Source organism: Anticarsia gemmatalis, chromosome 17, assembly GCF_050436995.1.
Source record: "Anticarsia gemmatalis isolate Benzon Research Colony breed Stoneville strain chromosome 17, ilAntGemm2 primary, whole genome shotgun sequence".
Classification (NCBI taxonomy): Eukaryota; Metazoa; Arthropoda; class Insecta; order Lepidoptera; family Erebidae; genus Anticarsia; species Anticarsia gemmatalis.
This window is the reverse complement of record NC_134761.1, coordinates 3,992,823-4,020,008: the sequence shown is the minus strand read 5'-3', so window position 1 is coordinate 4,020,008 and position 27,186 is coordinate 3,992,823. Positions and strand designations below refer to the sequence as shown.

Below are 27,186 nucleotides of genomic sequence, written 5' to 3'. Positions count from 1 at the left end.
CTGCCGAGGTCCCTATACTAGGCAAGCCTACATATATCGTGGCGATGCCTAGTGTGATGCTGATGCTTAGTGGGAATACCTAAATATAGTTTAGAAACAAATAATTTCTGTTCTGAGGGCTCTACCAGCTACGCCTATTGATGTTCAATGTTGTCGCGGCATCAGAATTATTACTTTATCTTTAGAAATTAGTTAAATCATGGTGAATCGTGTTAGCCTACACCTTAATACACTGAAAACTGTTATGAAAGTAATTTACCCCTTCTTGTCCTTGTCCCAGGGATAAGTACTTGAACTTGCCGCCACCAAAACCGCACCTGTCCGCTAGTTTCATCAGGTCAGCTGTGGGATCAGAGCCAGGACTCAAGATGAACACCACTGGCGTGAACGGAGTCGTCTGCTCGAATATCATGTCCAAACTGAGGAAAAAAATACTTGAGATAATGCTACTTTTAACAAAATTCTAGCTATTGGTAGAGTTTCATTAAATTTATGTGCTAAAATGATAGAAAACAGGGGCGATAACAATCTTGAAATGTGATTGATTAAAGCAAGATATATGGATGTCCATGAAGCAAGGCAAGTCTGCAATGATTGTACCAAATGGCGTTCTTTGGTCTCACTGCCTTAGTGATTTAAAATAAATTGTGTATTAAATTATTGTGTAAGTATGATTGTTAAGGATACAATTGTTGACAACCAGTTTATTATATTTGGGAATGTATGCGAGAATACAACAGGAATATACAATTCAGACTAAACGAATGACACAGTGTTTTACGAATGAAAACAAAAAATATCCCGTACCTGATGACGGGCGGGGTGATGTACTCCTCGCCCATGGTGACGGTGATGTAGTCGGTGAGCGCGCGGTAGATGCGGTCCACGCGGAAGCAGCGCAGCAGCATCAGCATCTCGAACGGCTCCACCTTCTGACGATACCCGTTGGGGATCTCCGACGATTCCGGCGTGTCGCCGTCGAACCACTACCACGATATGTATGAATTTGGTCATTTATATTTTGTGTGTGAGAGGCAATTGGACTACTACTTTTATTTAAATGAGTAAAATATGTTGTTTTTATTTCAATATAACATGAAAAATAAATTGTCGTTTTATAAAACTTTGCGGAATCCAAGTTATCGCTGAACGCACGATTTCGCGTGTTCGTGCGAATGTGAATGACCGGTTTAAAACAAAGTTTGTTTATACAGAAGTTGATACACAATGTATGTATATTATATGTCAGCGTTTAGTAATAAAAGATTAATAATATAAAAGGTTCATAGGTATAGTGATCAATTCCTTATAATTAGGGAATGGACGAATATGAATTTTAAACAGCTAGTGATGCGTTTACCTCTTGCCAAATATCTAGTCCATAAGTGATATGGTCGGGTAGCTGTTCGAACCGTTCGGGGAAATCCACGCTTAACTTCATGATATCTTGCCAACCCTGTGTAATATTGTACATTATTTATTAGAATATAATAATAACATATTAAGGTACTTTCTCCGTGGCGCAGTGGTTTAGGTCGCCACGCCGATACCACTGCACCGGGAGGTCGTGGGTTCGATTCCCACACGGAACACTTATTTGTGCGATCGAGAAATGATTGTTTCGGGTCTGGTTGTACTTTGTGTCCGTTGTTTGTATGTTTGTAAAAGTCCCCGCGGCACAAGAGAAATTCTTAGTGCGGGAGTTGTCTTTTTTTTAAAAAAAAGGAGGTCTGAAGATTGTACAGTAGTCAAGGCGGCCTCTGCTGTCCCACTAGCTACACCATGTCACGCCTTTCGTGCGTCACGTGTTCCATAGGATATATTTCTGTAATCCCGTCCGTTTCTGTATGAATATGAAAATTCTCAGTCCCCACGATTTAATTCCTAGACCGAGAATTAGTTACTAATGAAAATAATAGGAAAGAAAAAATGCCAACACCGGCTGTGCCTTTTTTTTGTTATTAAGACATTGAACTTTGGTCAAGGTGTTTTGGTTTTTTTTTTTTTTATTTATTTATTTATTTCAGGCAACTGAGGCCCATAGTAATACAATAAACAAAATACAACTTAAAAATATAAATAGACTAGATAAATAGACTAGTTTAAAGCATGCCTGAACCATATTTAGTTCTACAGTGCTTATATACCTGTGGCGGTATCCAGCCGGCGGGGCAGGCTCTGGCGGCCTTCTCCAGCGACACGTTGCCTTTGATGAAGAAGTCCAGCTGTCCCTGAGACACGCGCTCCTCGCTCTGCTCCAGCTTGATGTCCATTTGGAACGAGAACAACAGCTTGTGCCGCTCGAATATACCTACAACATTTATTATAAAAAAAATTAACAGATATCTTGACTGACCCTGTGATCTGAGCCAAGATGTCTCGGGTTTGATTCCCAGGTTGAGCAAAGTGCTTATTTAGTTTCAACTAAAAAAAATCATGATTTTCGAATAAGATTTAGTGTGCCCAGTTTTAGGCAATACGCTCACTCAACAAAACATGGGACTTACATTGATAGATAAATCATCTATATCAAAAACGTGTATTCACACATAGTTGGATATAACAGGTATGAAAAAAAGAACACTTTTCTAATAAATACAAAAATACAAAATTTCCTTTTGTAATTGTCAAAATCAAATCATCAACCAATAATATTTTTCAGGTTTCAGTTACATAAGATATAAGACTTATTAAAACGTATGTAAGTGTACCTGTACATCCGTAGTCGTATACGTTCTTAGTGAGCATGTCTATGATGTTGCGTAGGCGCTTCGACAAGATCACGTTCGGCATCGCCTTGCGCAGTGAGAACGAAAACACCTGCGAGCGAAATCTAATTAGTTATCAGTCAGGCGTATACAAAGATAATCTTTGAGATTTTTGAAGCAAAGTTCTTGCAAGACATAGGAATACCTCCATATTCAACGACAGTACTGAAACATAAATTTTTGAAATAGAGCAATGCATCAATTTGCATTGCCCGATAATATAAGGGCTTAAATTAGAGACGATTATACGCAAATGAGATTTCCTATTACATTTACTAAAAAAAAAAATAGTTCAAAATACTGATCAGCGCCCCTAGCGTATTTTACAAGAACTATTTTTTTCAAGTAATTAATGTCCAATACTCGCTAATCGACTAGTAAATAGCGCTATAATAAATTAAAAGTAATACTAACGTCTAAATACGAAGACAGTGAGTACTGGTACATAGAGTTGACGCCAGCCATGTCGGACAACACGAAGAACAATATAGAACCACGCTTCGCCACCGGACGGTACCCGTCACGGAATATCTCGATATCCTTCGTTGTTCGTTCTGCTAGGTCCAGTTTTTCCATTACCTGTAAGAAAGTAATTGGTTAAAGAACATTTTTTTAACTAAGGAATAGCAATTTTACACATCGTTTGATAGTCATTAATGATCGATAAATAATCACTTTAAAATAAAATAAAATAAAGTACTTTGATTTTATCAGGCTAATGCCAAATAGCAACCTTAGACATTATTAGGTGCTTTCAAAGATAATTATAGCTACAAAATGCCATCTCTTGGTTTTGAAAAGTATATTACCGTTTTAATATTTAATAGGACGCGGAAATTAACGTGAACATGCATAGCTTAGAATGCCTATCGTTTCGGCGCAGGTTACATTCGATGACTGACTAGAGTAGCGATGATACACATATGCTACAAAAACATGGAACTTTCAAACAAAAATCAACGCATATAATCTTCAAATACCTCAGCAGCTTTAGACTTGGTGTTCTCGAGCGTGTTGACGAGCTCGACGTTGTCCAGCATGTTGCCGGTGGACGTGGCCAGCTCGCGCAGCAGAGAGTCCTCGAGCCCCGACAACAGACTCTTGTTGGCGCTCGTCTCCAAGATCAAAGACTCGCGCTGTTCTTCTAGGTCAGCACGCTCGGCTCGGACTACTACTGATAGTAGCTGATCTTCCAAACCCTGGGAGAAAATGCATATGGTATGGTACATAATGCTGTTATGGAAGTCATTATGACATTGTTACGTAATTTAACGCCTGTTTTAAAGTACCACATTGTATTAATGCCCATACACACAATACCGGGAGCAGGGCCCTTGGGCAAGGCCGCCAGGTTACGCGGCTAATCTGCATCAGTTCAGTTCATACAATCAGTCGGTAGTGGTGAGCTATTGGCGGTTTTACGCGGCTTGTGCCGGCAGCATTGCCTCCGGTGCTGTGTGTTGTAGCCTCTACTTGACAGGATCATATACGTGCGTATACGAACAAGCTCGTATACGTTCGTGTATTCGCATACATAGATGTTATTTGACAGATGTCGACAGAATAGCAAAAGAATGACAAACTTACGAATGACGACTTAAGAGAACATGACACTTTGATAGATTAATGGTAAAATGGTTACATTACCTGCACAGTGACAGTGTAATTGATGACCACAGCCTTGGCGTAAGCAGCGGGGTTGAACTGCGGGTTGGACAGCTTGGTGGTGAGGTACATGCGGAACCCGGGGTCGTAGTCTACCTCACTGCTGCCCAACATCACGAATGTACGACCACTTTCGACTGTAAAGATAATATTATTATTATTAATATGTTTGTTAGAACTATGAGAAAGATCAGAGAACGTAACGACTACTAATATAGTGGAACTCCATGACTAGCGATTCTCAAAGCATTTCCGTCGACCTAGACTCCACGTTCCTCTTTAGATGCTAGTGCAAGTTTCAACGCAACTTCATTAATTTGGAATTCTTCAGCTGTCAGATAAAGACACAAACTGATATCTTCTAGGTAATATCGATTTGTCCTACAATGATAACTATTATTCCTAGAACATTAATAATATTTCTTATTCTTACTTTTGATATTCTTCTCGAGCACGTTGTCGACGACGGGGTCAATGTACTCGTTGACGTCTTGGAACAACACCGGCATGCCGTACTTGATGGCCATCTCTAGCTGACGGAGGAACTGCGGGTCGTTGAATGACAGCACCTGACAACAACAAACAAAATGTTGTGTAAGAATTTATATAATAAGGGTAAGCACTATTCAGTCGCGGATAAACACTTGAGGGTGGTCATATTGATGACGTTTCAATAGTAAGCAATTATTGAATGAAATTAAAACCAAACTCAAAGCATTCCTGGCGATTTGATGATATAAAAATGATTATTGATAATATAAAAATGACTATTAAGGAAACATTTATATTATATTAGGGTCCGTAGCGTACGCCGTATACATCCAGATTACGATTCTTTTTAGTAACTTTTTGCCAAAGCATTTTTGTCTCATGTTTACCTTGAGATTATTCTTAGCCTCTTTCTTCTTAATCCAAGTGAGCGCCTGAGTCTGTGGGTCGATACACAGCGGGAACCGCGACGCTCTTGTTGTTAAGATACCATTCTGTACTGACAACTCATCAGGTGGTAGACCTTCGGAGTTCCAACTGTAGAACACATATTATTTGTTTTACCAACACATATTAAAATATAAGCTACGAATAACAACAATATGAGTTTAAGATTGTGATTTTAGTTCGTATTCAATTTAAAAAAGCGTATACGCACGTGTACATATACGTTAAATGCAACATCAACCGTACACAAAAAATAAACATTCAGGTAATGGTAAACTAAAGGCCAAATCCTTTCCTAGCCCAGCAGAGGGACAGTAACGGGATAAAAAAAACAAGATTTTCTAAGAACTCACCCACTAATCTCAACTTCATTAGTCAAGTTCCTTTCAATAGTGAACGGCAGCGTCAACGGTATCCCCTTATCAAGCACATCACCCAACCAGTCATCATAAATCATCGTCTGTCTGAATGAAAACGAGAACGGTCCCGAGTAACTCAAGAACGACGCCGCGAGTAAACAGTTGCCGATCAATCGCGATTGTTCAACATACAATGCTGCTAAGTCTATCGTCCAACGTTTCTGTTCACTTGATAAGCCAGACATGAGTTTGTCGGCAGCGACTAATCGTCGCATCATGATGTCTGTTTCTTCTTGCAGTTCTTGTCTTCGCAACATTGCTGTGTCGTATTTATTATTAAGGCCGTCTAAAGTTCTTTGCAAACGGTCGATTTCTCTGTTCAATGATGCTAAGTAGTTGCAAGCTTCAGTGTATTCTCGTTCCAGGTTCTCCACTTTGTCTTTCTTAGGTTTGACTTCCTTGTATACTGCGCAGTAGCCAAGTACGGCGATCACGAATTTCAGTAGGCCGTATCTGGGAGATAAAATGTTTGTGTTAGAACAATACTTACTTTTAGATTTAAGCCTTAAATTACCGTGTAATTGTTAAGCATAGATTACGTGGCTCTTTTAACTGTTTTAAATCAACGAGAGTGTTAGGTGGTTTTGGACCCTTACAAGCGACATGGTCTTGGTCTTTTTCAATGGAGAAAAATGCAAGCTTAATATCGTTTCGACTCGTCGTATGTCTACTACCAGGCTTTAAGGCGTAGATAGTGTACTGTTCCCTTATATGTGGTTTACTTCAAAAAGTATACATAAAAGGAAGATTTCATTAAGTTTTAACTCTCCTCATGAGATATGAGTACAAAAATATTTTCGTTTGTATAATTACGCAATCGCAGGTTCGAACTCGAGGCAACACACCAATGACTTTTCGAAGTTATGTGTGTATTAGAAATAATTATCACATGCTCCAACGGTGAAGGAAAACATCGTGAGGGCATGCAAAGTCCCCAACGCGCACTTGGCCAGCGTGGTGGACTTAAGGCAGTGGGACACTAATGGGTTAAATTTATTTATTATTATTATAATTACCCAGCTTTACTAATATTCTGCATAGTATCAAGTTTCTTGCTCTTCTTCATGTGTGCCTTGACCGCTTTGACCTGGTTCTGTGTGATGAGGTCGCAGTTCATCTCCTGCAGGTTGCGCAGGAAGTTGGGGTCCGCCATCATGCCCTTGGCGCCCTTCCAGCTCACGTCTTTTATACCACGAATGATAACCACGCATTCGCATACAACCTAAATAAATAATATGTTGAAATAATAGTAGAAGTGAGTAAATTACGAGCACGTCCCGTTTCTTTGCCTCTGAAGCAAGAAAGGTAAAACCTATTTTAGTGACTAACTCTTTTTCTGGAGATGTAGCTTTAAGTGTGTCTTACAATTTAGCTTTATGTCCTTCTGTCGTTCAACTTATTAGAGAAATTGGTCTATTTTGAACTACATTAAATACCATATTAAGTATAATATCACTGATCATCACACAGGGTTACGGGAAGTGACTATTATTTAAACACACGCTTCTTCACATACGATTTTTGTTTCACCCGCGATAGAATAACTGGATAGAGTCAGATATTGTCTGGATTTGTACATTGATAAATTATGCCTATGAGTGTCTAAGAAATAAACATTCTCTTCATCTTTGTCTAGACTCTAGTTAGTTGGTAATCTTATAGCATTATATACCTGCATGATGTTCATTCATTACTAATATTCGTCTATCTGACGCCACCTGAATCATTTGGATTAAATGGACACAGGCCAATGATGATGATGATGATATACCTGCACAGCTTCCGGCGGGGTAGCAAAAGACCTGATCTCCGTGATGTCGTTCTTGTCGAGGTCGGCGAGCGCCAGGCGGGCGGCCTCGAGCGCCGGCATGGCGGCCGACAGCGCCTCCTCGGCCTCCGCCTTCTCCTCCTGGATCACCACGCTCTGCTCCGTGATCTCCGTCGACTTCACTGACGCTACCGTCTGTTTGGCTACTGCGGCTTCCGTCGCTGAAAAACAACGATAGAAAAAAATTAATATTAGGTCGGGGAAAAAGTCTTTTCGCATTATATTATGTATGAACTTGTAATAAAATCTTTTCTCTACACAAAAAGCTCGATATTTAGGTACTTCACGAGCTCACTGAAAGAAACGTAATGAACCGTGTACTCATTTGTGATTCTTGAAGCCAAAGAGATTTTATTACAAGTTCATAAATACTATAATGCGAAAAGACTTTTTCGCCGACCTAATATTATTAAATTATTCAGCCTCTTTCCTAGAAAGAAAAAGTTAAAAAAATATTTCTCAATAAATGCAAATGATGTAAAGGAGCATATTAATAAAATTAGTGAAGCGGAAAGACGACAGAAGCGGAGATGCACTTGCGTGTCTTAGCACGAAACGTGTACGATAAGCACGGTGACATATCAAATAGTTTGTTTTATTTTTTACGTTTACTTTTATGATAAATAGTACATATACTTTCAGTGATGTATAAGTTAACAAACAATGTCTCAAAATTAACAAGTTTTGCCTGTTTTATAAGAGGTATCTTACCAGTAGAGATTTCTTTGAGCAACACTTCGCACTCTTTGGTCTGCTCAGCGACGATGACCTTCTGTACAGCGAGCTTCTCGTTCAAGTCAGCTAGCTGAACGTTCGCCTCCTCGATCTTAGCCAGTCCACCTATCAGACGCTCGCACTAACACGTAAGGAAAAATATATTAATTTGTAAGTATTAGTTTTAAAAAGCAGATTTGACAGCACACAAGCGACATTTTATTCTAATACTAGCTGACCCGCGCAACTTCGCTTGCGTCACATAAGATAGAATGGGTCAAAATTTTCCCCGTTTTTGTAACATTTTTTATTGCTACTCTGCTCCTATTGGTCGTAGCGTGATGATATATAGCCTATAGCCTTCCTCGATAAATGGGCTATCTAACACTGTAAGAATTTTTCAAATCGGACCAGTAGTTCCTGAGATTAGTGCGTTCAAACAAACAAACAAACAAACTCTTCAGCTTTATAATATTAGTATAGATTATAAAAATGATTATTACGCGGTTTCGAAAGGTACACGATTTAGGAAGTTGCCTCATGGTAAATAGATATTTTGGGACAGCTCTAGACAAGGTGTTCGCATATTTGTCCGTATATGAACCAAAAAGAGACAATAATACAGAAACTTCCTTAAAAATATGTGTCAGCAAAGAAAAAGAGAAACTGAATAGTTCAGATGTTGGCTTCAAAATTGGCTGATGATGGCAGGCTATTATGAATGGCAGAAGGAATGTTTTTTTTTGCATAAAACTACTTACTTGAGCAGTAATAAACGCATCTTTCTCATTAAGCAATGACAGGTAATTAGTGAGATAGTCCATGTAATGTTTGGGCGTGACGTAGTTGTTGCGACGCAGACGCAGTAAGAACTCCAGCGAGTAGTGCGCGATAGACATGTGTACGTGCACCACGTGCTCCACTATTATTGAACGAAACTCTTCCGGGATTTTTTGCACCTGAAAGTATAAGATACAGTGGCAATTATCTATATTTATAAAAATTGATTGCTGTACGTTAGTCTCGCTAAAACTCGAGAACGGCTGGACCGATTTGGCTAATTTTGGTCTTGAATAATTTGTGGAAGTCCAGAGAAGGTGTAAAAGGTGAAAATATTTGAAAATGCGCGGTATTAAATAAAAACAAGAATGCGTGAGCGGAGCTGCGCGGGTCAGCTAGTTATAAGATAAAAATATCATAAGATAAAAGAATAACGAAAATTAGTCAATGTGAGTATTGACAGAAATACTCAACGATGGTCATATCAAAAATGGGAACATGAAAATGAACAAATTTGACATTGCACAGTTTCGCCATACATAGTCGTAATTTTCAAAAATTTACATTAGCAAACTGCTCAATTAAAAATTTTGCAAAGATAACAAGTAAGAGGTGAGGACAGTTAAATAAATACTTACATCGGCAAGGAATACATTAGCGACGGCCAGCAAAGCCTGTTTTGGCCACGGGAACTGCCAATCTATTGTAGTGTTATTCACAAGACCGGGGAAACTTCGACACCTGATAAACAGAATAACATAAAACAGTTTACATGATTTTCAGAAACTATTTGCTTCTATATCAATTGATGTTAGTTTACCGGTTCCTCAATATATCACCGCTGGGAGACATAGATAATACGACGTGAAGGTTGTCAGCGCATCTGTTGCAGAAGAAGTTCCACACAGCATCTCTGTAAGGGAAAAATTCGCGAAATGTTAGGTGTGTACAAATCGCAAGTTCGAAAGTTTGTGAGGGATATGGATTAAACTTTACAGTAATAGAAGTTAGACAGCAGAATAAGAAATGGAGTTAATCCAATATATAAAATTCTCGCGTCACAGTTTTCATTACCATACTCCTCTGAAACGACTTGACCGATTCTCATGAAATTTTGTGAGCATATTGAGTAGGTCTGAGAATCGGCCAACATTTATTTTTCATACCCCTAAGTGACATTTTTTTTTTCTATTTATATGGCAAAACAATGTTTGCCGGATCAGCTAGTATTTTCAGAAAATTTATTTTTCTTTAATTTTACGCAAATATCAGGAACTGTTCGCTATGTAAGTCTCCGGCTGACAATTATAAGTGCTATACAAACTTGGCAACTCCATATCCTGCCTCAGCGCTGTCATTGCGCACTGCGTTGATGATGCCGTCCTTCTCGTCATCTCCGAACAGCGCCGGAATCATGCCGATCATCAGGATGTTGTTGATGAACTCCAGGAAACCCTCCTCCACTATCTGTTTAAAACAATATTATGATTTATTTATATCACTTAGTAATATTTATCACTAGCTAACCCGTGCAGCTACGAAATTTTCTCTACTCTTATATACTCCCATATACCTTTCCCGTGTCTCAAAGGCAATTTTACAAAAACCAATAAGTCGAATTGGTTGGCCCGTTCTTGTATATTGCAGCAACACATTTTGGTGATAAGATAATTGAATAACTAAGTACTACACAAATGTTCGAAAAAAAAGTGTCTGCAAAGTTTCTCGAGAAATTCCTTCGTATTAAAAAAAGTTCAAATGAAATTTTGTCTATAATAATAGCCATTTCCTGAACCGTACAAACGCTTATTCAATCTTGGACTTCGTTGATTATTACGCGTAGAGCGTAATGAGATATGATAAGTAAATATTATTTACCTGAGATGCCGTGAAAAGGAACACATTCTTCTTATTATCACATCCGAGTGAATTATACAACCTCTTCATATCGTCCTTGAATGAGTTCTCGTTGTAGTTTCGCATTATCGTAATCTCAAACATATCGCAACCTGAAAATAAATTATTGCAATTATAAAACAAGTAATATTACAAATTAACTTATGTTTATATTTGTGGAATTCTGTATAATAAATATTAAAGTGCAAAAAAGTATCATTGGAGGCGCCGGGTATCGATCCCGGTACCTCTCGCATGCTAAGCGAGCGCTCTACCATCTGAGCTACGCCCCCGATACGTCTTAAGAACGTAATATCGCATGTAATGTCAACTGTCCTTAAAAAACTTGCTTGCCTTTCACTCAACAGATAGTTAAATCTCTTATTAATCACGTAGCAATTTAAAATACCTATTTGTCTTTGTAATACTTATCACGACGAATGCTTTAATCTCAAAGGTATCTCTAGCGTCAAATAACATTGTGGGTATGATTGTGAGTATGATAGGTGTAGAAGCAGATAACGAAACGCATGGTCCTTGGCGTGCGTAGGCCGTTAGGCAGTTAAGTCTTCAGGCGTTAAGGACTTCTTACTAGGCAACCGATGCGTGCACGCAAATATTACACGCACGTCACGAGCACGTGTACATGTATGTCTATGTACGTACGGGAATACGTACGACAATACCAATCTGTAATCTGTACCATGTATTTTTTTGGTTGAACACGCTAATCTCAGGCACTGTTAGTTAGAATTGAAAAATTCGTTTGTGTTGTAAAGTCCATTAAGTTCCAAGCTATAGACCACTGTACCACCACGCTTTGACTAACATAATTAATGGAATATCTATACTAATATTATACTAATATTATAAAGCTGAAGAGTTTGTTTGTTTGTTTGTTTGTTTGAACGCGCTAATCTCAGGAACTACTGGCCGATTTGAAATATTCTTTCACTGTTAGATAGCCCATTTATCGAGGAAGGCTATAGGCTATATATCATCACGCTACGATCATTAGGAGCGGAGTAGTAACGAAAAATTTTACAAAAACGGGGAAAATTATACCATTCTCTCTTACGTGACGCAAGCGAAGTTGCGCGGGTCAGCTAGTTACGAATATAATTAATATACTTGGTAATATTGTACTGTACTGTACTGACCTGCAGCAAAAGCAGAAAGCCTACAGATAGACTTCTTCCCGGAGCCTCCAACGCCGATGATCATGGCATTACCGCGGTCCATGCGCAAGATACGCTGTGTCCGCGTCATGTGTTCTAGACAATCCTCGAACAGTACTACCGACATTTTGCCGATACGCTCGTTGTATTCGTCCAGAATCTATGAAAACAATACATTAACTTAATCTCGATTGTATATATTGTAAGTAAATCTTTGTATAGTATTAGAACTCTGGCTCGACACATTCTCGATTAGAATTTATAGTAGACTAGCTGACCCGCGCAACTTCGCTTGCGTCACACACATAAGAGAGAATGGGTCATAATTTTCCCCGTTTTTGTAACATTTCTCGTTGCTACTCTGCTCCTATTGGTCGTAGCGTGATGATATATAGCCTATAACCTTCCTCGATAAATGGACTATCTAACACTGAAAGAATTTTTCAAATCGGACCAGTCGTTCCTGAGATTAGCGCGTTCAAACAAACAAACAAACAAACTCTTCAGCTTTATAATATTAGTATAGATAGATTCGGTAAAGTTAAAGTAAAGATAATGGCGAAAACGACTGTCGTATCTACGAACATTATAATGCACAGACTTCAGAAGAATGAAAACAAATAATGTTTACCTCTTGGAACAAAAAGTATACAGCTTCATAGTCGAGCAGGTCTTCGTAGTATCTGATTTCCTCTTCATCGAGCGCGTTGCGGTAATCGCCAAACAGTAGCGGGTCGCGGAGAACGTACTCTTCCAACTACAAGTACGAAAATTAATTATTAATCACTAGCTTTTACCCGCGACTTCGTCCGCTATCTGAATTTTCCCATGGGGATGCGTCATTTTTCCGGGGTAAAAAGTAGCCTATGTCCTTTCTCGGGTATCGAAATATCTCCGTACCAAATTTCATGCAAATTGGTTCAGTAGTTTAGGCGTGATTGAGTAACAGACAGACAGACAGAGTTACTTTCGCATTTATAATATTAGTATGGGTAATATTTGATATTAAAGCAGTGGTTCTCGTGAGAAAGGGTAATAGTAGAGTAAAGTAAAGTATTTCTTATTAGAGCGCGAATTCTTAATTACGCACGCTTGTATGCTCGTAGTAAATAAATATTCTTTTGTATAGACTAGTTCGTTAGCAAAAAGAAAGACAATAAAACAAACAGAACTGACCGTAAGTTCCTTCTCCACTTCAATTTCTTCTTCTTCGACCTCAGGCTCTGGAGGTACTTCATCTGCTGGCGCCGGTGCTGGAGTTTCTGTCATGAACTCTGAAATATATACAAAAGGGTCTCATAGTAATCGTTGGATAATATTATTCAAGGTTTATACCTGATGACTTCTCACAGAGAATCGAGCTACTTATCTACGCAGCAAATGAAAGTTTAAATAAATTAATACCTTATAACTCGTATGTACTAATATTGTAAACTATATGTCATAGTAGTTTTAGTAAATGATGTGTTCACCTGTCACAGGTATACATATTAGGAATAGCTGACCCGCGCAACTTTGCTTGCGTCACATAAGAGAGAATAGGTCAGAATTTTCCCCGTTTTTGTAACATTTCTTACTGGTACTCTGCTCCTATTGGTCGTAGCGTGATGATATATAGCCTATAGCCTTCTTCGATAAATGAGCTATCTTACACCGAAAGAATTTTTAAAATCGGACCAATAGTTCCTGGGATTAGCGCGTTTAAACAAACAAACAAACTCTTCAGCTTTATAATATTAGTATAGATGTCTTTTTAAGTTGCTGTAGCTTTTAACAGAATGTAATAATATGTCTACAGTTCGTGATCCAATAAATAAATAAATAACTATTTGAGTCACTTTTATTCTACTAGTTGAAAGTGTGCTACCGTCAAGGTCGTCTTCGTCCCTGGCTATTTCCACGTCCTCCTCAGCAACGACTATCTCCTCGAGCACGACCGGCTCGTCTTCAGGGAAGAACTTCGCCACTTGCTCTTGTATGTGATGCCGCATGAGCTCGTTATCCTGACAAAAATACCATACATCATTATCAGCCTAACATTTTTCCAACTATATTTGTATCCAGTCTCACCAAATACAGCTGGATACCAGTATTTAACATGAAGCGACTTTGCGACAGCAGTTCCGGAGATTAGCGCGTTCAAACAGACAAACCAACAATGAAATAAACTGTACAATTTTATAATATTAGTATAGATTTGATTCACAATACCTGCATATTAATAAGTCTGTCACATATAACTCTGGTGAACTCGTTCCTCCAGCAGCGCACGACACTGCGCTTCTCGCTGAAGTAGTTTGGGTGCGTGAGGCACATGCCCGCCGCGATGCGGGACAAGTCGCGCAGGTTGAATATGTAGTGGAACTTGGCGGGCGTTGGTGGCAGCTCCACTATTATTATCTAAGAGAAAAAAGACTGATTGAATTCTGATAGATATTCTAGTTTATTAGCAACTTCCCGGTTCCTTAACTAATTGACAACTGGCAAGGATGCTTAATTTCGAAAGTAGTCTGGCTGTGAACGGTTGCTTAAAGAAGCCCCTCATATGAACTGGACTAAAAGCGTTGATAGGATGAAGTATAATATGTACTTCGGATTATTGGCTGAAAATATGCATGGCCAAGAAAGTATTAGAGCTGAAGTTTCTGCTTTCCATCAGTGAGACGTGACTTTGGTTTTGAACAAAAGTTTTACTATTCACGAAAAAGGTTCTTGTACAGATCCTAGGTTTTTAATATAATATACTTAAGTATTATTAAAAACCTACTAATTATAGACGAATCAAGGCAAGAACAGTAGCATAATTGAAATTAATGGTTCGTGCTCAGTGTCAAGTATTACTGTCTTGTGAAAGGTGCAAGTGAGTTAAGGTCACTTTATATTACATTGTATAATACTATTATAGTGTTAAGACATATCGGGGGCGTAGCTCAGATGGTAGAGCGCTCGCTTAGCATGCGAGAGGTACCGGGATCGATACCCGGCGCCTCCAGTGATATTTTTTGTTTTGAGGGTATTTCAATATTTTGTATTACAATGTCACGTATCTAGTCACTATGTAGTGCAGTATATAGTATTATAACGTATCGGGGGCGTAGCTCAGATGGTAGAGCGCTCGCTTAGCATGCGAGAGGTACCGGGATCGATACCCGGCGCCTCCAAATTTATAAGATATTTTTTTGTCAATTACTACCTTCTTTTATTTATTTTACATATTAAGTGTTCTAAGCTGTCCAAGCATACGCATTTGTCTTGATTCGGTAAAGTAATTATCTGCCCCCCCTTCCACTTTTACATGAGTCAAAATCATTACCACCGAATTGTCAACATAATGAAAACACCTCTTCTTTCATTGTGTGTTATTGGTGGGATGTATGTTATGAATGGGATAAAAAGAGGTGTTATAAACATCGCTTTTTATCCCATTATTGTCCCATTGCTGGGCTAGGATCTCCTCCCAAACTAGGAGGGAGCCTTAAGTCGACCACGCTGGCCAAATGCGTGGGAACTTTGCATCCCTCAATAAATTTATTAAACCAAAGACATAACTAAACATTTCAACTCAAAATACTTCTTATAATTACCTTGTACAAATCGAGTGTCATCTGCACAATCTTGTCGACAATGCCCTGTATTTCATCAGGGAAGGTGGAGAAGTGTCCCTGCAGGATCGACGTGTAAATGTGACGGAGAGTGTTCTCTGATGGGAACTGTAGGTTGTATACCGAGAACATCGAGATGAAGCGCGGGTCCACCTGTGATGGAAGAAAATGTTAGAGTACAACTATTATCTGAACTACAAGATGTAGAAAAAGTATGCTGTTTTAACGTAAAATGGTCTGCTTTGTCAAGAAACACCCACTAAAAAAATTGTTAAGAACATTAAAGCTTTATTTTGGAGGTATATAGTATAAGTATACAATTACACCACTGTTATGACAATAAAAATTCCAGTTACTTAAAAAAAATAGTACATTGGCCACATTTATTTATACAAGTTATTTTATTTTTCTTTTCTACTACAATTTAAATAACAAGAATTTGCCCTTCTGACTTTATCTACACAAACCAGTAACTAGTCAGATCAGAGGCCTTTTGTGGTGTCTATGTAACAGAATAATTAGTTAAAACATATCACACATTCAGTAATCGAACCTACGACCACCACGCGCATCAGAAGTCCTACCTTAACTTAATAGAATTTTATTACTTACATCGTTTCTTCCACCGCCAGCTTTGCCCATAGCAGCCAAGAAGCCTATATCTTTTAAGTTCTTCCAGTTGAGATCCTTGCCTCTGTCGTAGAAGCCTTTTCTTTCGAACAACAGTTTCAGAAGAGCTATAGGTTGTTGTGTGCCATAAGTGTCCACCTAAACAAGAATATTATTTTGTTAAATTTTATTCTTAGACCCGATACAGTTATTTTTTTGCCAATGAAAAAGGCCAAAACATTGCAATTATTTGATTAGCAGAGGGGAGAGCCATTATTTCACATTGGAAGTTTACATAAGGGAAATGGGTCTAAATAGTATCATTTCTCAAGGTGAAGGATTAGGAAACAATTGAATGCTTTTTTTAAAGTTAATAGTAAACTATTTTCCCAATCAGAAACATGGAAGTTAATTTGATAAGAAATTGAAATAGCATATAGTTATTGTACAGTAGTTCGTAACACATGATCATCATTTATCCATTAACCATTAGTAAGCGAGAGTAGTAGCTTTTGGCAACAGTCCAAAATGTCAGTTTAAATTAGCTGTACATCGGGATATATTTACTAGGGAATAAGGAAGTTCAAAAATAAAAAAAGAATATCACTGGAGGCGCCGGGTATCGATCCCGGTACCTCTCGCATGCTAAGCGAGCGCTCTACCATCTGAGCTACGCCCCCGATACGTCAAAAAACAAAATCTAGCCATAACATTTATTTCAATACTTAACAGTTATTAAGAAAATTCGTCATATTTCAAGGTTTAGAAGAAAAGTTTGTAGGAATATCAAGAGAGAATCACCTTTTACGCCTTTCTTTCAAAGAATAATATTCCTGAAAGCTGTGTAGACTTGTATTTTGAACCTATTTAATATTTCCATTATAAATGCGTTACCGTTACATAATCCTAATTAATAGCAATATTAGTAACTGAGGTAAACGTATGTATAAAAATAGGACGTCAATTCCCTATTCACTGACTAGACATAACGATGATAGATTAAAGCATAGGTATTTAAAAGAGTGCAATATTCAAGTGAAGAGATTTGGCGCTGCATTTCTATTTCCTAGGAAAAAATGGGAATCTTAGATTTCTTCAAGAAATGATTTAGAATTGGCCGTCATTCATAGTACTTTTGCTCAGAATCAAATAGTTGTATGACCAGTTTGTTTAATACGATTAACTCGGTGTTGCTTGATAAGCAACTTTCGTCAAGGCTTGTCGTTGCGTAAGGACAGTGCGTTTGTGCAGGGTCAGTAATAATTACATAATAACTATGTACTGGTCGCAATATACAACTACTGTATATATCGGGGGCGTAGCTCAGATGGTAGAGCGCTCGCTTAGCATGCGAGAGGTACCGGGATCGATACCCGGCGCCTCCAATGATACTTTTTTGATTTGAGGGTATTTCAATATTATGTTTTACCATGTCACGTACTTAGACATTGTCTTGTGCAGTATTTAGTATATTCATGTATCGGGGGCGTAGCTCAGATGGTAGAGCGCTCGCTTAGCATGCGAGAGGTACCGGGATCGATACCCGGCGCCTCCAGTATATATTTTTATTCAATTGTACATTCTTTATTTTGAAAAACGTTATGGAAACATTATTCTATGTTTATTCTATAGACATTTTATCTCTAATTAAGCCAATTTATCTTTAAAGAGATATAATAAAAACACTGTACGGACTACATTTACTATAGTTATCATTTTTAACTGAACACTCATTAGGTATCATAATAATAATAATTATGATATAAAAATAATACCAATAACAATGAGATTATTGTCAAAACTAATTAGAAGTATGTTTTTATACTTTACAATTATACAAACACGTTTATAATAATCCACATAATCTGCCGATAAATAATAAGAAGTAAAATAATATCAAATACTCACAATAGGCATATTCATATCATCAATGAAGACCAGCATCTTCTTGCCGACGGGCGGTCCGAAGGTGTCCTTAGTCCTCTTCTCCACAACGGACTCCAAGTTACGCTGCACGTCCATCGATGACGTGCGAGATGAGAAGTTCATCTGCTGGATTAACTAGAATAAATAGTTAATTTATTAGATATAATCAGACAAGGAGGTCAAACTTGGAACACCCCATCCTAATAAACAGACAGACACATATTACAGGGGTCCAACTAATAATACCAGTCTTATTCAACAGGGGTAAAAACTTAGGTAGCTGCTGGATTACTAATAAATCTTATAGTATAAGAGATTTATTTAAGGTATAATGAGCGTAGACTATGAATAGATCAAAAATAATTGTTATGTTCTTTGTGGAATCGAACCCGCGATATTTATGAATGTGGTGTCTTGGCGACTACGATAGCTATTGTGTCCCAAACTCGTCCAATATTTGGTAATTTACTTGTGTACCTAATTATAGGAATTAGTAGTCATCATAATATTGAATATTATACTGGAGTTCCTCCAGTATAATATTTTTTTAAGTGTATTTTATCAACATGCTATCATAATTTTGTATTTCATTGTGGCTATGATCTTAACTGACAAAGGACAACCAAAAAAGTTTTCGGTTATTCAACAAATCAATAGAATTATTTAGTTAGAGTATTGTTGTTTTTATAATTTTCAATAAAATAATAATAAAATCAATTTGATACATCAATAAAAAATACAATCAATCAGGCGGCGGAGTTACCGCATTTTATTCACGGAATAATACATCTGTATAACGATAAATAACAAAACATTTCTTACAAAACTAGAATAAAAACGATCCAAAGAACATTTTTATCAAAACATCAAATTAGATTAAAAAAAAACAAATGCAAAAAGAACTGGAGGCGCCGGGTATCGATCCCGGTACCTCTCGCATGCTAAGCGAGCGCTCTACCATCTGAGCTACGCCCCCGATACAGAGAGTTTGTGAAATTAACAGCCGCGTTCGCCGTCATTTGGGCCGTTCTTATTATGGAACCAGTTGTATTTCGAAACACAGTACACTTTCGTCAGCGTAACACGTTCCAAAATAACTAAACGTGCTTTAGTTTCGTTCTCGAAGAATACAAATCAGATAGAATATGTAAGTAAAACTAATGTATAGGTGTATGAAATTCAAATCCTCACAATAATGTAGGCAAAATATGGTATTGTTTTACTATAGTAAACAACATGCAGCTAATAATTTAATTATGGTTAAAAAATAACCAATCATTATGTATCATGAGTGAGTACAAAATAGCAAAAAGCCAACGTCACGCGGTATTCCCAGGCGGTCACCCATCCAAGTACTAACCGCGCCCGACGTTGCTTAACTTCGGTGATCGGACGAGAACCGGTGTGTTCAACGTGGTATGGACGTTGGCGACAGTAGAAGCAAAATAGATAATCATTATCTATAGGTACATATCATTAGTACTATTTTATTTATTGATCTATTTTTCTTTCCTAAATTAATGACATATGTTTTGAACAGCTTATGAAGTAAAACATAGATATACTTACATATTTATCAGCCGGTAGTCCTCTTAGATAGTTCGAGATGATCGCAGTTTTGGACGTTCCTGTCTCGCCGACTAGGACCACTGGCCTTTCAACCTGAACAAAATTAGGCACATGAGAGTTTAGACCACAAATATGTACATATGCAAACTAAGATAGTTCGAATCCATAGGTAATATTATAAGTTGTCATCTATTCAATAGCATTTTTTTTATTAAAATAGCTGGTACCCTAATTTTGAATGATTATAAGAATAATTTTATAAGAATTAAGATTTATTTTAAGAATTAAGATAAATAAAACGCACTTTTACGTATTCCTACTAACTGTACCTAGATTTGATCAATCTTTATCGTTATCCAAGCAACTAAGCGTCTAGTTTTTTCTAGTAATAATAAAATCATCTTACACTCTCCATAATCTTGATAAGCCAAGTAAGCCGTAGCGTGTCTACAGTGGGCACGAGTATAGCCGGGAACTTCATGTCTCTGTCGTGTTCATACGTTGGCACGAGCCACTCCCACGCTTCCCATGTCTTCGTGTCCAACTCCAGGCAGTAGTCGTATAGTGTCTCGTAGCCCATTGGGAAGTGCTCTGTAGGATAAGTGAAAGAAGTCGTATTAATGGTGTTTTAAGCTCAATGAACAGATTCAATAAAGGACAGGTAGTCGTAGTCGTAACTAACGATCCTGTATGACAAGATGTATGGATGGAGAAGTTTGTAAGGATCGTGCCATAAGGCGTTCTTTGGTCTCTGCGTACTTCTATAAGAGCAAGGCAGTGTATATTAATAAGTATGTATGTATTTTAATAAGAATAAAATACAAATATAACAGTATTATCATGTTAGCCAAAAGATACCCAATGCTGGACATTAACATAATAATATAAGTGAAAATCGGAATCAGTACATCCTAAGATAAGTATTTTAGCAAAATCTATCAATTAAACAAAATATTTATCTAAGATTAAAAATAAAGTGCAAATTTATACACAAATAAGCCAATAATTTCTTAACAAAAAAAGAATTGTGAAACTACGTTTCAAGAACTCTTTCGCCAACGTCCATACCACGTTGAACACACCGGTTCTCGTCCGATCACCGAAGTTAAGCAACGTCGGGCGCGGTTAGTACTTGGATGGGTGACCGCCTGGGAATACCGCGTGCCGTTGGCTTTTTGTTTTGGCTTATTTTATACATGTAATAATATATTTACTTGTAGTAGCTTTTTTCTCTGGGCTGTCCTCGACCAGCATCATCGGGCATGCCTTCTTTACGTAGTTGTCAAAGTCCAGCCTGCCATGATCCACTATGGAGGCACCGAGACTATTGTACATGGACTGAAATACAAAATATTTATTAGTATTTTAAAAGAAAACTTAGATTTGCAAGAAATTCATTCAATAATATTTTATTGACGAGGCCTTACAAAAAAAATGCTCTACAAAAAGTGCAAAATAAAATATGTATATATCCAAAAACATGTTTTAAGCATTTATTCAAAGAATTTAAAGCTCATATTTAATTGATTTATTCCGTAAAAAACACAAAAAGGGCAATAAATGATCCCAAATTTCATTGGAGGCGCCGGGTATCGATCCCGGTACCTCTCGCATGCTAAGCGAGCGCTCTACCATCTGAGCTACGCCCCCGGTGATTATGTGGCTCGAAATACCTCACTACATAAGAGACAAAAAGTGAAAAGTGAACGTTTATATATAATTCGCGGCACATACAGAGATAGCGTTACCTTGAAGATAATCTTATGTCATAGTATAATGTTAACAATAATATTATCTGATAAAATGAACGTGTTGATTGCAGATTCAAATATTTTGTTATTTACATATTATTTTCAGTACCTATTTTAACTCAGAAAAAGTGTACTCAGTATTATTATTTTTATATAATATGTATATGCGAATAATGTTTTCATCTATGGTAATTATTGTTATTTCACTGCAGATCACGGAGTCTCGTGTTTGACTTCCTAATAGAGAAAAACGTATCGGGTTTATCTCTTTCTATGAGGACTTTTTCCGATAATTTTTCACGTGCTTGTGATGAACATGGGACAACATTACAACATTAGAGCTACATGTGTGATAGGTCATAAAAATAAGTAGCATAAAAATAAATCTATCGGCTTTGATCAAATTTTATAAGAAAAGTAGTTTTGTAATGAATACCTACCACCATGAACACACACTCGACGACAGTCCTGTCAATCTCTTCGTTGCTGTCTTCTCTGTTCGGCAAGAGGCCGCTGATCATATAACATAGTTGTACCACCTGTACAAAGTAATTGATTAGCTTCTGAATAATATGCCTAACAAATACTGAACTACAATATTTTGGCCTATTTTGAATAGTACCAAAAAGTATCGGACGAATCTTCATGCGTATTTTAACAAATGAAAGATTGTCTATAGTAATTATTGTCGAGTTGAATTTTTTATATATTTTTGACTAATGATCCGATTTGCGCTGAAAATGTGATAATTTCTGATGATATAAAAAAAAACATTACAATTGATCGAAATATCGAAATGTAGGTAAACAAATAAATCGTGAAGACACATACTGAATAATTATGTAGCATAACTATCCTTTGCTCGCGACTTTGTTATCTTAATAAAGGTGAAATTCTTTGTTTTTATCTCGTTTATGAATAACTGTGTACCAAAATCATCAAAATCCATTAAGTAGCTCTACCACGATTGAGTAATATATCAGCAAACATAGATTGGATTGACATTGGATAGACCAAATCCAAACCTTAGCCTTAGCATTAGTAAGACAGTGATTCTGACCAAATTAAGTGGTGTCTGCGGTACAATGGTCTTGAGTGGGGTTTGTTGCTGCAGTCCGAACATGCCGAACACGATGTAGTTGATAGCGCCGGCCACGTAGTGGTCGAACAGACCCGCCATCTGTTCGCGCTCCTCCTCGTTGTTGCGACCGCGGAGCCATCTAGTAGGTTTAGAGAGAAATAATAGGGCGGCTTGTGAATGATGCAAGTGTGTTTCGCTTCGAAGTAGTACCAGTAGACCCTAATAGAATAGTCAGCTAAGTTTGTATATGCAATGTATTGACGATGAACGATAGTAGTTAGTAATTTTCTTAGAGCCTGTTTGATTGTCTGAATACTCGGCTAAGACTCGCCTTTATACTATAAATATATTTATGACTTGGATAAATATTTGGGTGGTAGACAGGAAATGTCGGAGGATAGAAGCTATTGTACAAGTTTGTAGCAGGGCTTTGCCCAATAGTGGGCGGTATTTATTAAGAAAAAAATTATGACTACTGTTGAGTTTCAGACACGCCTAGTTCAAATACCACTATGCGGTCACCCATCAATGGAATGACCGCGCCAAGGTTTGCTTAACCCACAGATCGTTTAGTGACGAGTGAGCGCAACTGGCTATGGGCGCCTCAAAACTCACTTTTAGTGTCAGTAATATGACATAAATCCATACTAATATTATAAATGCGAAAGTAACTCTGTCTGTCTGTCTGTCTGTCTGTCTGCTACTCAATCACGCCCAAAGTACCGAACCAGTTTGCATGAAATTTGGTATGGAGATAGTTTGATACCCGAGAAAGGACATAGGCTACTTTTTACCCCGGGAAAATCACGCATTTCCCGGGAAAATTCAGGTTTCGCCACCAAAGTCGCGAATTATCAATATTATAATGACATTGAATTAACAAAATTCCGTTGTCATGGCAACAGTTTTAATGGCGGATATGCTTTTGCGCGAGTTATATGAGATATAAATAATTTTGAGAATATTTTTCGTGAAAAAAAGCATATTTTGTTGTTAAGGAATAATAATTAAGCTTTGTATTAGTAAAAAAAAAATCATTCACGCGCACGATCGAGCCGCACGGGTCAGCAGAGTACCAGTAATTAATGTCACAAAATTCTCTCACATTCTCTCTTATTGGAGAGAGAGGAGTTCGTGGCTTAGTTGACAACAGCCGCACGGATCGATCTCTGAGGTTAAGCTGCGCTTGCCGAGGTTGTTCCGTGGATGGGTGACCATCTTATACATATCGAGTTCCTCCGTGTTTCGGAAGGCACGTCAAATTGTGGGTCCCGGCTGTCATTTTCGTAGATCTTTGACAGTCGTTAACAGTAGTCAGAACCTTGAAAGTCTGACAACCATTAGTCTTACCGAAGGGTATCGTGTTAATACCCAAGTAAATGGGTTGTGGAGGTCAGATAGGCAGTCACTCCATGTAAAACACTGGTATCCAGCTGCATCCGGTGAGACTGGAAGCCGACTCCGACATAGTTTGGAACAAAGGCTAAGCTAATATATATATATATATATATTCTCTCTTATTGGACGCAAGCGAAGTTGCGCGGGTCAGCTAGTCTATAATAATTGACTTTCACGTTGACCAGATAACACATACCTGTCCCAATAAGGTTGGTATCCCAAATTCTTGGGATCGACAAACACCATGCCTGCCCTAGACACGGTAGCCGGTGACGCATAGTTCAGGTCCCCTACTTCGAACAGCAAGGCACAGTATGGAGCTAATCGTATTCTCTCTCCGTTAGCGAGTGTTAGCAGTTTGTTATCGTCCATCACAGAGTTCATGTTCTCTATCCATAGGGCGTCTACGTCGCCGTCGAATAGGGAGTAGCGACGCTCGTCTTTTTCTGCTGGTCTGTATGAAAGAAAGTCCGGTACTTATATTATGAAGAGTGTTAGGGCCAACGGTAACTACATTTTAATAAACGCGTCATTACGGATTTATTCGAGTTTTGTAACTTTTTTAGATTAATAAATTGTATAGAGTCACTCTGTTACGTCTAAACTTTCCATAAGCTCTTATTAGTTATGCAGTATTTTGTCACTTTCAATCAATTTTACAACACTAAACCCATGTTTAGTGTTAATTATAACGATTACATAGTCGTTTCAATTTCTATTACCTGTTCATTTCACGGAATATCTTCGAGTACAATCCATCTGTCCAGTCTCGAGTGACTGGATCTAAAATTCCATATAATTCAATAACAGAACAAGCCTGAAACAACATTGAATTATTTAAATCTCATACTGATGGTAGCTCATAGTCTAGACTACAAATACCAAATAAGCCAATTATACCTCTACTTCAAAATTAAAAGTTTTATAGTATACTTATTACTTTCAATATAATAATATGCTAAAAATCTAGCAACAAATGCATGCAAAGGTTAACAAATGTTACTTAGAAAAAGCAACTAATATATTTCAAGGCAAACATTGATTTTACTATACCTTAGGATTAACAATAGTAAGTTTAGTGGACAGGCCGAGATTCGTCTGCGCTTTGACTAAAGTCTGCAATATAACAGTCTTGCCGCCACCTGTCGGTCCCACCAGCATAGAGCAATGACGCGTCATCATCGTCTCGTACAACTGAACTATTTTGTCCACCTATAGAAATAATACAAAATAGTTGAACTACCTTTTCAATTTATTAAAAACAGTCTTAATACTAAAAGTTTTAGTATTAAGTTAGGCATTTTTTTGGATTTCAAATTACACGCAGTTTTTTTTCATTTCGTTTCAGTACTGGATGCATGTGTTTAAATTGTAATAACGTCTAAGGAATGCCCACATACGGGGCTAAGGCTGAGGATGTTTCTTAAAACGAGTAAAGATATACAACCGATTTCAGAAACATTATTGAGGGATCGTTGAAAGTATTTTGTCACAATGATACACTTGCATTTAGTTGATAAATACTTAAAGTATTTGGCGCTAGATACACTACACCGTTTCTGCATTTAGTCAAAGAACTAAACAATAATAAATAGATAAATATCATTGGACAACTCACACACGGTCATTTGATTCCAAACTAAGCTGAGCTTGTACTATGGTAACCAAATAACTGATAAACATACTTATATACCTTCTAAATACATACTTATATAGATAAATTACCACATTCAAGAGGTTTACGACTATGAAAGTGAATACCTGATGAGCCAGCACGATATAGCCATCCTTCTCTAGCACTTCAGTGACCGCTACGTTGAAATCCGGGTACCCGACGCGTGGACACTCCAGTCCGGGGAACAGGTCCTTGATCTGACCCAGGAATAGCGGTACGTCTTCAAACACGAATTTGGGGTAGTTCATATCTCTGCCAGATGAAGATAGAATGTTAGGCCAAGAGCATAATAATGCAGAGTTTGAAGAAATTAATATTTATTGACATTTAGGTGCAAAACTTTTGTAAGAAAATAAGTTCATTCATTCATTCATACTTAAGCTTTAGTTTAAGTTTCAACAAAGAGTAGCCTGTTAATTGTACGCTCTCAAGACCCTTATTCGAACGTGTAGTCTATGACGTCAAATGTTAAGGTAATAATATAAATATAGTACAGAAGAAGAGCGGTCAACAGCATCAAAATCTCGCTAAGTCAAAAATGTACTGTTAGGAGTCATAAGCCTTAAAATATAAGTACTAAGTGCTTACCGAAGAGCCCTCATCAGCACCATAATCTCGCTAAGTCCAGGCGAGTCTCGCCTCAGCTTGCCGGCCATACGCAACACCGCAGTAAGAGCTCGAAGCCCCCAGTCGTAATGAGACTGCTTCGATAGCTGTTCACGAGCTACCTTGTATAGCACTGTCATCTTCTTGGCTAACACCTGTTACAAAACAAATGGATAGTTCAAATCTCGTAATTATTTTACTTGATAACTACTTGATTTTGAGGGATTAATTCTGTTCTCGGCGGTATGATGGCTAAATGTCTTCCCTTTATGTTTCGTATAGCTATTATATATTTCTTTAGAGTACAGAGAATCAATGGCCCACAGCTGATCTCATACAGTCTCTCTATAACATGTAAATCGGAAATATGTGCGAAAGAGCGTCAGTGTGAGTATCACTTCGCCTTCAATATCTGTTCAATCTTGAACGCACTTGAAAAGACTGTATAAATGCGGTTAAATTACTTAGAAGTGCTTGAAATGTGTGTTACCTTAGCAGTTAGGAATCCGTCAGAGAACAGCGAGATCATGCAGATCATCTCAAGGTCAGGTAGAATGCACACGACGGGTCTGAACAGCGCCTTCACGGACTCGGGCAGTTCTGTACGGCCTGCGTATCCAGGGTTCATCGTTATGAAGATACCCACTTTACTGTCCATCGCTATTTCTTGACCTTCGAACTGGGGGATAAATGTATTTTTAAAGAACACTGAATGTTGTTTGCTAGCAATTGTTTCGTTCCTTCATGCTTTGACAATAACAATTTTCTTTTGTACATTGTGTAGA

The 27,186-nt window shown here is 37.8% G+C and overlaps 1 protein-coding gene and 10 non-coding genes across 11 annotated transcripts in view; 5 read left to right on the top strand and 6 right to left on the bottom strand.

The window, feature by feature from the left end:
- Dhc98D (Dynein heavy chain at 89D) overlaps positions 1-27,186 on the bottom strand; it is a 64,219-nt gene that overhangs the window by 11,509 nt on the left and 25,524 nt on the right. Inside the window, exons 44-81 of the mRNA XM_076125512.1 lie at positions 26,892-27,080; positions 26,384-26,556; positions 25,882-26,047; positions 25,174-25,332; positions 24,843-24,937; positions 24,317-24,574; positions 22,702-22,861; positions 22,082-22,180; positions 21,105-21,228; positions 20,297-20,481; positions 19,891-19,983; positions 18,304-18,456; positions 16,399-16,554; positions 15,769-15,939; positions 14,396-14,584; positions 14,052-14,187; positions 13,361-13,458; positions 12,816-12,941; positions 12,167-12,344; positions 10,989-11,119; positions 10,435-10,577; positions 9,931-10,023; positions 9,749-9,851; positions 9,092-9,289; positions 8,328-8,472; positions 7,560-7,777; positions 6,805-7,010; positions 5,723-6,241; positions 5,312-5,459; positions 4,867-5,002; positions 4,416-4,570; positions 3,749-3,967; positions 3,183-3,347; positions 2,712-2,820; positions 2,148-2,311; positions 1,361-1,456; positions 808-986; positions 260-419 (exon numbers count right to left, since the gene is read on the bottom strand). Coding sequence (XP_075981627.1) covers positions 260-419; positions 808-986; positions 1,361-1,456; positions 2,148-2,311; positions 2,712-2,820; positions 3,183-3,347; positions 3,749-3,967; positions 4,416-4,570; positions 4,867-5,002; positions 5,312-5,459; positions 5,723-6,241; positions 6,805-7,010; positions 7,560-7,777; positions 8,328-8,472; positions 9,092-9,289; positions 9,749-9,851; positions 9,931-10,023; positions 10,435-10,577; positions 10,989-11,119; positions 12,167-12,344; positions 12,816-12,941; positions 13,361-13,458; positions 14,052-14,187; positions 14,396-14,584; positions 15,769-15,939; positions 16,399-16,554; positions 18,304-18,456; positions 19,891-19,983; positions 20,297-20,481; positions 21,105-21,228; positions 22,082-22,180; positions 22,702-22,861; positions 24,317-24,574; positions 24,843-24,937; positions 25,174-25,332; positions 25,882-26,047; positions 26,384-26,556; positions 26,892-27,080 — 6,195 coding nt within the window. The remainder of the gene's footprint in view (positions 1-259; positions 420-807; positions 987-1,360; positions 1,457-2,147; positions 2,312-2,711; positions 2,821-3,182; positions 3,348-3,748; positions 3,968-4,415; positions 4,571-4,866; positions 5,003-5,311; positions 5,460-5,722; positions 6,242-6,804; positions 7,011-7,559; positions 7,778-8,327; positions 8,473-9,091; positions 9,290-9,748; positions 9,852-9,930; positions 10,024-10,434; positions 10,578-10,988; positions 11,120-12,166; positions 12,345-12,815; positions 12,942-13,360; positions 13,459-14,051; positions 14,188-14,395; positions 14,585-15,768; positions 15,940-16,398; positions 16,555-18,303; positions 18,457-19,890; positions 19,984-20,296; positions 20,482-21,104; positions 21,229-22,081; positions 22,181-22,701; positions 22,862-24,316; positions 24,575-24,842; positions 24,938-25,173; positions 25,333-25,881; positions 26,048-26,383; positions 26,557-26,891; positions 27,081-27,186) is intronic.
- Positions 11,227-11,299, bottom strand: TRNAA-AGC (transfer RNA alanine (anticodon AGC)). Its single transcript has one exon. It is a non-coding gene; the product is annotated as a tRNA-Ala (tRNA).
- TRNAA-AGC (transfer RNA alanine (anticodon AGC)) lies at positions 15,104-15,176 on the top strand. Its single transcript has one exon. It is a non-coding gene; the product is annotated as a tRNA-Ala (tRNA).
- On the top strand, positions 15,273-15,345 carry TRNAA-AGC (transfer RNA alanine (anticodon AGC)). The gene has a single exon. It is a non-coding gene; the product is annotated as a tRNA-Ala (tRNA).
- On the bottom strand, positions 17,003-17,075 carry TRNAA-AGC (transfer RNA alanine (anticodon AGC)). The gene has a single exon. It is a non-coding gene; the product is annotated as a tRNA-Ala (tRNA).
- Positions 17,708-17,780, top strand: TRNAA-AGC (transfer RNA alanine (anticodon AGC)). Its single transcript has one exon. It is a non-coding gene; the product is annotated as a tRNA-Ala (tRNA).
- On the top strand, positions 17,878-17,950 carry TRNAA-AGC (transfer RNA alanine (anticodon AGC)). The gene has a single exon. It is a non-coding gene; the product is annotated as a tRNA-Ala (tRNA).
- On the bottom strand, positions 19,225-19,297 carry TRNAA-AGC (transfer RNA alanine (anticodon AGC)). Its single transcript has one exon. It is a non-coding gene; the product is annotated as a tRNA-Ala (tRNA).
- Positions 19,633-19,751, bottom strand: LOC142980310 (5S ribosomal RNA). Its single transcript, XR_012959865.1, has one exon. It is a non-coding gene; the product is annotated as a 5S ribosomal RNA (ribosomal RNA).
- LOC142980322 (5S ribosomal RNA) lies at positions 20,945-21,063 on the top strand. Its single transcript, XR_012959876.1, has one exon. It is a non-coding gene; the product is annotated as a 5S ribosomal RNA (ribosomal RNA).
- On the bottom strand, positions 21,468-21,540 carry TRNAA-AGC (transfer RNA alanine (anticodon AGC)). The gene has a single exon. It is a non-coding gene; the product is annotated as a tRNA-Ala (tRNA).